This window comes from Cyprinodon tularosa, unplaced genomic scaffold (assembly GCF_016077235.1).
Source record: "Cyprinodon tularosa strain WSP-4 unplaced genomic scaffold, ASM1607723v1 ctg288, whole genome shotgun sequence".
Lineage (NCBI taxonomy): Eukaryota > Metazoa > Chordata > Actinopteri > Cyprinodontiformes > Cyprinodontidae > Cyprinodon > Cyprinodon tularosa.
Genome location: NW_024038994.1, coordinates 23,563 through 35,642, shown reverse-complemented (window position 1 = coordinate 35,642; position 12,080 = coordinate 23,563). Strand labels below are relative to the sequence as shown.

At 40.7% G+C, this 12,080-nt stretch overlaps 1 protein-coding gene across 1 annotated transcript; it reads left to right on the top strand.

The window, feature by feature from the left end:
* Window positions 1–324: 324 nt before the first annotated feature.
* Window positions 325–8,908, top strand: LOC119787126 (TLC domain-containing protein 5-like). Its single transcript, XM_038290767.1, has 3 exons — window positions 325–522; window positions 2,329–2,556; window positions 8,366–8,908. Exons 2-3 carry the CDS (start codon window positions 2,367–2,369, stop codon window positions 8,905–8,907), a joined length of 732 nt encoding a protein of 243 aa, XP_038146695.1. The 5' UTR covers window positions 325–522; window positions 2,329–2,366; the 3' UTR covers window position 8,908.
* Window positions 8,909–12,080: the final 3,172 nt, after the last annotated feature.

The window sequence follows — 12,080 nt, the reverse complement described above, 5'->3', positions numbered from 1 at the left end:
CTTTACCTATTCAAGTTAAGGGTAAATAAACTTAATTTAGGAGGTTTTGACTTATTTCTAGATTGTTTTTGCAGTGCATAGGCAAGGTTTTCCATATAAACATGCAAAGATTAGGTTAAATGGTTTTATAGATCTATTTTCACATAGACCTGTGAAAATAAATCAACCTATAGATCAGGGGCTCTTCCCCAGTAAAATGTGTTTGTTGGCTGAGCACCATTAGGGTCATATCACCCGTCTAAAAGCAGGTATCCGCGCCGAGAAGTAGAGGATCTAATCCCTTAAGAGGATAAACTGTGAGATCCAGAGCCAGGGATTCAGGATATACTGACTGTCTACGGTGGCCTGCACATGGCATTTCTGCCAACTTAGCAGACTGAGTGGATGTCAGGTCCAGACCTGCTGGTGGAGCCTTTGTTATTGTGCCTTTATGGAACAGGAACGGGGCTGCAGGCTGGAGACGCCTGAGGAAAACTGAGGACAACATGGATCTGGGGAGAACTGAGAGCGCAGGGAGCTAAGGTCAGTCACACTACTTTTAAATAAACATTTTTTGCCAAAATAATGATAAAAAATATGCACAAAATAAGGATGAAGTCAGTGTGAAGTAGAACTGATATTTTGGCAGTTTTTAAGATGCAAGGTAGTCATATTATAAATCTTTTAAATGCACGGAATGTTAATAAATTTATGGAAATGTTTCCTTTCATGCAAAACAAAATAATTGGTGCTTTTTGTCATGAAAATTATAATCATGTTAGTCGGATTTTATGCAATAGACTAAAACAAAGTGCTGCATTATTGCTTAGTGGAAGCAGAATGATCCCAGGTTTTAAAACTCCTCCAATAGTATTCACTCCCCCTGATTTAATGTTTCATTAAGCTGCTGTTTGCTGCAGTAATAGCTGCAAGTCTGTTTGGATCACATCTGCACACTGACAGACACCAGCTCTGATAGTACCTGCCCTCTAGGAGCAGTTAGTTTGTTGAAACACACACAGCATTTTGGCCTAAACACCTTCCTCCACTGGCCTTATGTTTCCAGCATGTCTTATAAAAACATAGAACCGGGATTTTAAGTCAGCCGTTTATTTATTTTCTATAAATTGGATAATTGCCTAATCATTTTAAGATATTTTTTGACTTCTCCAGCATTCATGTTAGTTATTAATAACCACTGAGTGTGAACTTGCAGCAAAGCTGATGCAGAATGTGGAGGCGGAGTTTAATGGCACCACAGGAACTGACCAACTAGATTAGAAGATGATCTGTTTGCGTTTATTTTCAAGATGCACAAAGAAATGTTAAAGGAATAGTACACCCAAAACATGATTAGCCTTCATTTTCTACTCACCCCCATGCTGAACAACACTCTGGAGTACTTTTTTGATATCTCAAATGCATCTGGAGATCTGGGAGGCTTCTTGCTGTCTGCTGACATTCAAATAATGGAGGTCTATGGCGCCCGAGGCAGAAGGGTCCATAAAAGTCCACAAAAAACGTGTCAATATTCCTCCATACTGCTCGTCCAATGTATTCCAAGTGTCCTGAGTGGGTAGCATCCAGAATTTACTCGAAACAAAGTCATTTAGAATGTTTTTAGAGCATAAACAGTAGTGTATAGGATTTCCTGAAAGCGCGTTCACGACGCTACGGAAGCCGGCAGACCAAACCAGATGAAAGTGCGCATTCAGCGTCTGCTCTGCCGATAATGCAAGCGTAGAAGAAGAAATGTGCTGTTTACCTGTGCAAAGAAAGAAACAACGAAAGAAAAATGTCTGAGGACTTCAGTGTTGAGGAAGAGCATGAGTTCTTTGCCGAGCTGAATGCGCACTTTCATCTGGTTTGGTCTGCCGCGGTTTCCGTAGACTCGTGAACGCGCTTTTAGGAAATCCTGTAAACTACTGTTTATGCTCTAAAAACATTCTAAATGACTTTGTTTCGAGTAAATTCTGGACGCTACCCACTCAGGACACTTGGAATACATTGGACGAGCAGTATGGAGGAATATTGACACGTTTTTTGTGGACTTTTATGGACCTTTCTGCCTCGGGCACCATAGACCTCCATTATTTGAATGTCAGCAGACAGCAAGAAGCCTCCCAGATCTCCAGATGCATTTGAGATATCAAAAAAGTACTCCAGAGTGTTGTTCAGCATGGGGGTGAGTAGAAAATGAAGGCTAATCATGTTTTGGGTGTACTATTCCTTTAACATTTTTTGATAGAAAAATCTTAGATGGCCTGAAATAAACATCTTATCATTAAATGGAACATTAAAACAATTGAAAAAACATTCCCACTGATCAATCTATTCTTTTCTATGTAGAGCCAGCATCGTCCATCCGTCCGTCCGTCCACGCCGCCATGCCTGCGTTGGAGGTGATCTGCAGCCTGATTGGCTGGCTGTGTCTCTACCTGTTGTTCTGCTTCGCCTTCTCTCAGCGAGGGCCTGAGTGGAACTGCCGCCTGGTCACTTTGACCCACGGGGTCGTCATAGTGCTGCTGACTGCATACGTTGTGTTTGTGGATGGTCCGTGGCCGTTCACACATGCAGGTCAGCTCTGCAAAACATAGAAACTATCAGGGTGTGGTTTAGTTTGTTGCCAAACATGGCTGATGTTTAGTTAAAAACAATGAAACGAAAACAAATTTATATTGATTCTTTCCGTTTAAAGAGGACTTCAGGTGGTTTTAGATGGCTTTAGAGTATAAAAGCTGCTACAGTAATTTTTTTAAGAGGATGACAGAATAACAGTCATTATTCTGTTCAATCCGCCCGACCTGTAACCAAGTAAACCTAAAAAAACATTCACAGATAAGTAAAAAACTGTAAAAAACACAAAGAATTTGTGTTAACCAAAATGTCCTGCACAGTGCACCGTGCAAATTTAATCACATTGTTGTGTTTATGCATGTATATTTGTTTAAGATTGCCAAAAATAAAAAATCCTACCAAAAAACTATAGATTCAGAATCGATAAATACAGAAACAGTTGGTTATACACTGCAAAAAATGGAAATGGAAATAACTCAACTCAACTCAAACTTTATTTATACCACAGTGCTGTACAGGAATCACAGTTAAGGAACATAAGATAAAAGCTAAAGGCTAAAATACATAAACACATAAAAATAGAATAAGATAAATGTTTCAATTAAAATACATTTTAGAATAAAATAAAATTTTGCCAAATGTCCACTTGACATGATTAAAAGCCAGGGAGAAGAAATGTGATTTTAAAGAGGATTTAAAAACCTCAAAGGAGCCTGCTGATCTAACATGCCAAGGCAAGTTATTCCAGAGTCTCGCTGCCATAAAGAATCAGAAGAATCAGAATCAGAATTCTTTATTTGTCATTGCTCCACAGGGGTGCAACGAAATTTCTCAAAAAGAAAAACAGTACAAGCAATTAGTGTAAATTTAAAAGAAAAATAAATACGAAAAAGTAAAAAAAAAAAAAAGGGGATACTGAGGCAGCGGGTACAGGTTATTGCACGTGAGGTAGCATATTACATTCAGTGCATTGCAAAAAATGTAAATCTAAATAAGTCATTTTTTTCTTAAAATAAGTTCATTTTATCCTAAGTTGAGGAGGTAAATGAAACACTTTGCCAATGGAACAAGAGGATTTACATTTGAATTAAGAAAAATCAATTGCATTGTCTTATTTCAAGTGCATATTATCTAATTTACTTATTTTAAGTGTAGAAATACTCATTCCATTGGCAAACTATCTTATTTACCTGCTCAAATTAAGGCTAAATACACTTGATTTAAGAAATTTTTACTTAATTTCAGATCGTTTTTGCAGTGTGTTACTGTCGTTCAGGGCAACAACAGCTCTAGGAAAGAAGCTGTTTTTCAGTCTGGTTGTTTTTGTCCTTATTGCCCTGAAACGTCTCCCAGATGGGAGCAGTTTAAAAAGATGGTGACCGGGGTGTGAGGAGTCCCTGATGATGCTGCGGGCTCGATCACCTTTAGTTTTTAGTCTGGTTTTAGGCATCGCCAGTAGCAGCTGATTAGAGGATCTCAGTGTTCTGGCCGGGGCATCGATTTGAAGAAGCTCAAATACTGGGGGGCTAGATCATTAAGAGCTTTAAAAACAAACAATAAAATTTTAAAATCTATCCTAAAAACAACCGGGAGGCAGTGCAATGAGGCTAGAACAGGTGACATGTGGTCACGTTTACGTGTGCCAGAAAGGAGACGGGCAGCTGCATTTTGTACCAACTGCAGACGCTGTAAAAGTGAGCGGTCCAAGCCAGCATAGAAAGAATTATTACAGTAATCTAATCTTGTATTGATAAAAGCATAGATTACGGTCTCCAGATCTTTTTGTGCACTGGAAAAAATCTAAATCTAGATAAGTATTTTTTTCTTAAAATAAGTGGTAAAAGAGACATTTTGCCAATGGAACAAGACAATTTACACTTAAAATAAGAAAACACAATTGATTTGTCTTATTTCAAGTGCATATTATCTAATTATCTTATTTTAAGAGTAAAAATAACCATTCCATTGGCAGATCATCTTAGTTACCTGCTCAAATTAAGGGTAAATACATTTAATTTAAGAAATATTGACCTATTTCTAGATTGTTTTTGCAGTGTGGCAGGTAGCCTTTCACTTTTGATAAAATTCTTGACTGATAAAAGCTGTTTTTTATGACCAAACTAACCTGGCGATCAAATTTCAACCTGTGATCAAATATTACACCTAGATTTTTTACTGTTGAGGGCCCAAGAAGTCAGGGGGGAAAACTGCTGGACTACAACCAAACATTATAATTTCTGTCTTACTTTCATTCAGATTCAGAAAGTTTGAGGCCATCCAGCTAAATAAGTCAATATTTCTTAAAAATTAGGTATAAGGTTTCTTAAAATAAGTATTTTTTTCTTGAACTTAAGGGAGATAAGTGAGACACTTTGCTAATAGAATAAGATAATTTACATTTAAAAAAAAAAAAAAACAATTCCATTGTCTTCTTTCAAATGCATGTTATCGAATTATCTTCTTTTAAGATAATTGAATTGAGAAAGCTTCCTGGAGAGTCGGCGAAACGTCTTCAAATCTTGGAAACCAACTTTTACGGAACTTTTTTAAGAACAATAATACTCATTCCACTGGCAGATCATCTTATCTACCTGCTCAAATTAAAAGGAAATTTAACTTAATTTAAGAAATTTTTACTTCTTTCTAGATTGTTTTTCCAGTGTAAATACAGATGAACTGCTTCACTGCTGAAACTTAAATTAAGGATAAAAAAAAGTATTTTTGATTGTTTACTTTAGACATTTGCAATATTTCTCCTGCTTGTTTATGTTTTTCATTTATGATTATGTGGAATAGTTTTGAGCAGTCAACACCTTACCAACAGTGGATTATTAGACTGGTGGAGGGATCTTCTGGTGGAGTTAATCTAAGGCCAATTAAGGAGCAAACTTTAAAGGAAAAATCCTTCATATTCAGAATACAAACTTCTGAAAGTACTTTAAATATGAAATTCTTACATACTGTTCAATAAATGATAAGTGTTTCTAATTAAAGGTGCCCCAGGAGATTTAGGAAAAAAAACGGTTCCAGCAAGTTATATTTTTAAAATACACTAAATATACGGATGCTGTCTGTCGAGGTGATTGACAACGAAACAAGCCAATACGGAGCGCTCGTGACACATCAATGCATCATCCTTCCTGAAACCAATTAGTATCACAAAATACTACTAAGACAAAAAGTTAGTATCTCACCTATCGAGAAAAAATACAGCGACCACGGCATCGGTTTGAAGCCGCTGCTGTTCCTTCAACCTTCGCCAGCGTTCAAATGCTGAGCATACCAGTTCACCGCAGTTCTTCCAGCAGTCCACACTTTCTCTGCTCTCTTTTTCTCATGGTCTTCTCCTTCTTTCCCATCGCCCGGCTTGCCACAGGTTTGCCTGCTGTGTCTAAAAGTAGCAGCAGCAGCAACCCAGACTGACAGCTCATTGGCTCATTTGGATCACGTGCAGCCTGGAGCCGGACGCTCCCCAGGGCTTTACCGTATTAACAGGAGAAGAGGCGCAAGTGAAATTAGACACTGACTGTCGTCAGACAACATGCAGTAATTTATGAATGTTTTAAATCAGGTTGGATACGGGTTAGCCAGCAGGTGGGTCCGGATCCGGACCCTGGTCCGTTAATCCGTGACCTCTGACCTACACTTTATTTATTTGGCAATAATTCACATAAATGGATCCAGTTTTAATTTTAAGCTTTTTATTTTGTTGTGTTTTGAACAACAATCTGAATTGTTAAATCATTTTAGGCTTGTTTATTATTAGTTTTGAAGATTGACAATTTCATATCAGTTTGTAATAATATACAGTGCTAACCAGAAACAGAACCTCTATCTCAGAGGTCATAGAGTAGCGGAAACCTGGATGAATAGGCCAAGTGTTCTGTTCCCCTGTATGGAGGCTGGGGCTGCGATGATAGATTCCCTTTAATGACCCCACTTTCCCGCTATCATTGCAGCCCCAGTCTCTGTACAGCAGAGCGGAGGGCCTCACCTATTCAGCCAGGCCAACAATTCCCTTTAAAATCACCCCTTTCAGAGACATAGACAGGTATGGGGCATTGCTGCCTCACAAAAGAACCCAAACGACCTTCATTCCAAAGGGATGGACCGGTTTGTCGTTTCAATTTGCATGCTGTATAAAGCCTGGAACTCTTTAAACACTTTAAATCAGGTTGGCTTCCGGGTTTGACAGCAGGTGGATCCGGATCCTGACCCTAGTCTGCAAATCTGTGACCTCTGTATTCCAGCATCCAGTTGCCATGCACGTGGGCATTGTCAGTTTCACTATAGCTCTGGTGAATTTTAATGGTGAAGTCCTCTGGAAATCTTCAATAATTGTTGTTGATTGCAGATGTGTCTAGTAGTTCCCATTGATTTAGCTTGTAAAGCGGGGAGAATGGCGCTAGGCTTACCGCACCGTGACGTCACTGCTGGGAGATGGCAGGAGGGAGGGGCTACTATATTTGGGCAAAAATGGCCGCTCCCAGACTCAGTGATTGTGACGAAAATGTTTTTATTTTTTTACTGATTAACACTAAATGCATTAAATCAACACGAAAGTATTACTTTTAAGTATAAATAATGATCCATTGATTATTCCTTGCTGACCGGACTTCTCCTTTAAAGTTTAAGCCCTAATGTTTAAATCAGTTTAAGCATGCTGACTTTTAACATGCTCTCCTGGCACTGAACCTTCCTACACAATGAAATTATTGGCAGGGAAAAAGTCATGAAACCAGTTTAGTTGTTTGGATGCAGATTAAGAAGCCAAAACCTATTCCATGCAATCCAAGATAAGAAAGTAACATCTCATTAAAGGAATTGTATACCCAAAACATGATTAGCCTTCATTTTCTACTCACCCCCATGCTGAACAACACTCTGGAGTACTTTTTTGATATCTCAAATGCATTTGGAGATCTGGGAGGCTTCTTGCTGTCTGCTGACATTCAAATAATGGAGGTCTATGGCGCCCGAGGCAGAAAGGTCCATAAAAGTCCACAAAAAACGGGTCAATATTCCTCCATACTGCTCGTCCAATGTATTCCAAGTGTCCTGAGTGGGTAGCGACCAGAATTTACTAGAAACGAAGTCATTTAGAATGTTTTTAGAGCATAAACAGTAGTGTATAGGATTTCCTAAAAGCGCGTTCACGAGTCTACGGAAACCGCGGCAGACCAAACCAGATGAAAGTGCGCATTCAGCTCGGCAAAGAACTCATGCTCTTCCTCAACACTGAAGTCCTCAGACATTTTTCTTTCGTTGTTTCTTTCTTTGCACAGGTAAACAGCACATTTCGTCTTCCACGCTTGCATTATCAGCAGAGCAGACGCTGAATGCGCACTTTCATCTGGTTTGGTCTGCCGCGGTTTCCGTAGACTCGTGAACGCGCTTTTAGGAAATCCAATACACTACTGTTTATGCTCTAAAAACATTCTAAATGACTTCGTTTCGAGTAAATTATGGACGCTACCCACTCAGGACACTTGGAATACATTGGACGAGCAGTATGGAGGAATATTGACACGTTTTTTGTGGACTTTTATGGACCTTTCTGCCTCGGGCACCATAGACCTCCATTATTTGAATGTCAGCAGACAGCAAGAAGCCTCCCAGATCTCCAGATGCATTTGAGATATCAAAAAAGTACTCCAGAGTGTTGTTCAGCATGGGGGTGAGTAGAAAATGAAGGCTAATCATGTTTTGGGTGTACTATTCCTTTAAGTGTTTTTAACAAATGCAGCTGTATTTCATCATTAGCTACATGGAAGAAGAGTTTAACTCAACGTTTGTGATTTCCCTGCAGGAACAGAAAACACTGAACTCCAGGTATTTGCCTTGGCGGTCTGCCTGGGCTACTTCTTCTTCGACATGGGTTGGTGCATGTGCTACCGGAGCGAGGGGCCGGTCATGCTGGCGCATCACGTCACTAGCATTCTGGGCATCCTTCTGTCCCTGCTGATGGGCGTGTCGGGCTGTGAAACCTGCGGGGTCATCTTCGGCAGCGAGCTCACCAACCCCTTGCTGCAGACCCGCTGGTTCCTTCGCCAGCTGGGCCTGTATGACAGTCTGCTTGGAGACGCCGTGGACCTGCTCTTCATCTTACTGTTCGCCACAGTGCGGGTTGGCGTTGGGACTGTAATGTTTTACTGCGAGCTCACCTCTCCCAGAACTTTGCTGATCATGAAGCTCGGCGGTGTGGTCATGTATCTGTTAGCGTGGGTCTTCATGGTGGACATAGCCAGGTTTTGCTACAAGAAAACTAAGGCCAAATATAAGAAGTGGATGGAGAACCACAAGCTTACAAATAAAGAAAAACTAGTTGGACATTCAGACAAGAGTGACTGAGAACATGTAAAGATATTTTTCTGACACCCTGGGAAATACAAGTAGACTTATTTTATACATGTAGTCAGGGGTCTCCAACTCCAGCACATTAAAACTTCTGTCCTGCATCTTATTGATGCATTGATCCTCCAACATACGCGAATCAAAAGTCTGAAGTGGTTTATTTTCCATAATTCAATATGAGCCATTCGATTGATTCACCTGTGTTGGAACGCGGTGCATCAACAGATCAAGAATGGTGTCTTTTTGTGCACTGGAGTAGGAGACTCTGCCATAGCGGAGACATGTTAGTCCTGGTAGAGCAGTATAAATCCTCAGAGGCTTTGGTGGCTGTAACCCTGTTTTGGTTTATTTAAGTGATTTGAATGGATGGGACATGATACTAATCTCATTAAGAAGATTCAGTTGCTCTATTTCCACTAACTCTCAGAGAACCGATCCGTGCTGAGTTCGGACATTGGTTCCTTATAACCGTTTACACGTCACACTAGCACGGTTCCTCGCCTCCTAGTGATGATCTATGGTACTACTGCTCTCTAGAGGTAAACAAACAAATCAGTTGCCAAACATAACCTCCTGAAACAAATTCAGGAGATTATGTTTGGTTACAATTGAGATATTTCGTTGTTGGCGGAGAATCAGGTGAAGAAGGCAGAATTTACTTGACAGAGTCGGGTTTTGGGAAGTGGATTCGACAAATTATAGTCTAGTCAGGGCTTACAGACGCTAGCCTCGTGAGACCATCCTGATCTTGCGAGCTTTCAAGGTTTCACTCGCAGATCAGTCTGGAGACTCTCCGTTAAAGAAAATTTGGAGCCGTTCACCAAACGAACGTCCAATCAGCGTTGGCTTTGAGGCGGGTTGAGGTGTGACTCAACGAGAAGCGCGACAGTTCAGTCTAAAGAACATGGCGGCTTCAGCCGATGAAACTAGCGTTAGAGTGGCTATCGAGCAAGTTTTATTGGAATTACAGAGTATTTCTTCACTGAAAGAAGAGCAAAACACTGCTCTGGAGGCTTTTCTCAGAGGAAAAGATGTTTTTGCTCTTCTCCCGACTGGTTTCGGCAAGAGTTTGATCTATCAATTGGCTAATCTTCGTCGTCACTCTGTTAGTACGTCATATGCTTCGTTGATCTGATTGGTTTATTTGGCCCGTCTATCACCAACATAGGCCAATCAGCTAACCAGTATTTTCGCCCCTTCCCAAAATTACTTCAACGGAAGGTTTCCAGATGGATATGCGGAGCAAATCCATCTGGCGGAGTCAGGTTATACAGACGCAGGAAACAAGGTCAGATGTTGAGGTTCTTCACACTGCAAAGCAGAATCATCACTGGAAATCGTGCGGCACGGTAGGGAAGATAGGATTTTTATGAATGTCTGAAATTTTATGATTACGGAGGCTGAATGTAAGGAGATGATGCGGTCTGCTCATGTGCTCTTTGTTATCTGAGAACCGAGCCAGAACTGATCCTACTGGTGAACTAGTAACAGTTTAACTAGGTTTGGTTGTGTCTCGCACGGTCCGGTTCAGTTGAGCGTGCCATTTACACTCAGCAGGTATCTGTGTTACCGTGCTCGGAAGCGATCTCGGCACGGTTTCAAAAGGATAGCGTAACTCAGAACCCAGGTCGTCGTCTGCATGCGTGTCGCAGTAAATGCAGATATGATCTGAGTCCAAAGAGATCATGTCCTAAAGGTGAGCATTGCCGCCTTTAAAGAAATCTTTACTTAGCTTTTTTTGCCTAATCTCTTTCCCCACCCTGCTTCCTCAGTCTGGGTCTGCATCGCCGTCTCCAAACCGAACCCTGACAACCAACAAATGGTTTGTGTAGAAACATGGACATGTACCAGAAAATGGAAAAAAACTTAGCATTACTTTAGTGGGAAAGCCTCGATGTTTAATACAAATTTATTAAAATTGGTGGGTGGTCGGAGCAGGACAAGCTTTTAAAGCTTCTGAGGATTATTTTACTATTCTACGAACTCACTACTATATGATGTCCATCTACTGCCTGCAGATGGGCTATTTGCTGATGAAATAGAACCACACTCCAAGTCTGCATGATGGCTTCTAAAGGGTTAAAGGTGCTATGTACAGCTTTGCTTTACATAAATGTAAAGATAAGAATAGATAAAAAGTATAGACATTGTTTACTTTGTTCTAGTGCTACCGAACTCACCATGAGACCTAAAATAGTTGCTGCCAGGTAGACTTTTTTTTTTTTTTTTACTTTTCATGGATGCTTCAGGTAAAATTTTATTCATTTCAATTTGTTTCTATATGCACAACACATGTCTAAAGGCATTTGACAGTTCAGCAGATCATACAGTCAAACTGATTCAAAGTTTTCTAAGGAGTGGCTTATTGACTCTTCAGCAATCCCTCACACTAAGCATGCTTGTAGCGACAGTGGAGAGGAAAAACTCCCATTTAACAGGAAGAAACCTCCAGCAGAACCAGGCTCAGTGTGAGCGGCCATCTGCTGAGGCCCACTGGGGTTCAAGGATACAGAAGCAGACATAGAAAAAGAAGCATAGATACAAAAGGCAACTGTCAACCAGCTCCACAGGCGGCCCCGCCCAGGAAACACACAGCCAGGCAGACGAGCTTCGAGCACATCCAGTTAGTCACAGTCAGAGAAACAGGACTACACTGGAAAACAGGCCAATCTCCAACATCTAGAAACAAAGGTGTTGATGGCAGCAGCACAGCTGATATTTCTCTCCAGGATGGAGTCACAGCCAAACAGGAACAGACCAGATGAAGCTACTATGAGAAAAAGCAGAGAGAGCAGAACGTTAGAGATTGAACTAACAGATTCTGCAGAGTGGGAGAATAGAGATAGAATGAAGCAGAATGATGAAAAAGGGGTCCCTATGTCCTCCAGCAGTCTAAGCCTATAGCAGCAGAACTATAGAGATAGCTCAGGATAACCTGAGCCACTCTAACTATAAGCGTTATCAAAAAGGAAAGTTTTAAGCCTAGCCTTAAAAGTAGACAGGGCGTCTGCCTCACGGACTAAAACTGGTAGTTGGTTCCACAGGAGAGGAGCCTGAGAACTAAAAGATCTGCCTCCCATTCTACTTTTAGAAATGGGAGGCAAGTTGACAGCTTGAAAGTCAAATACAAAGAAATAAGAAAATCATATTTATTCTGGGTCAGTTTTTCC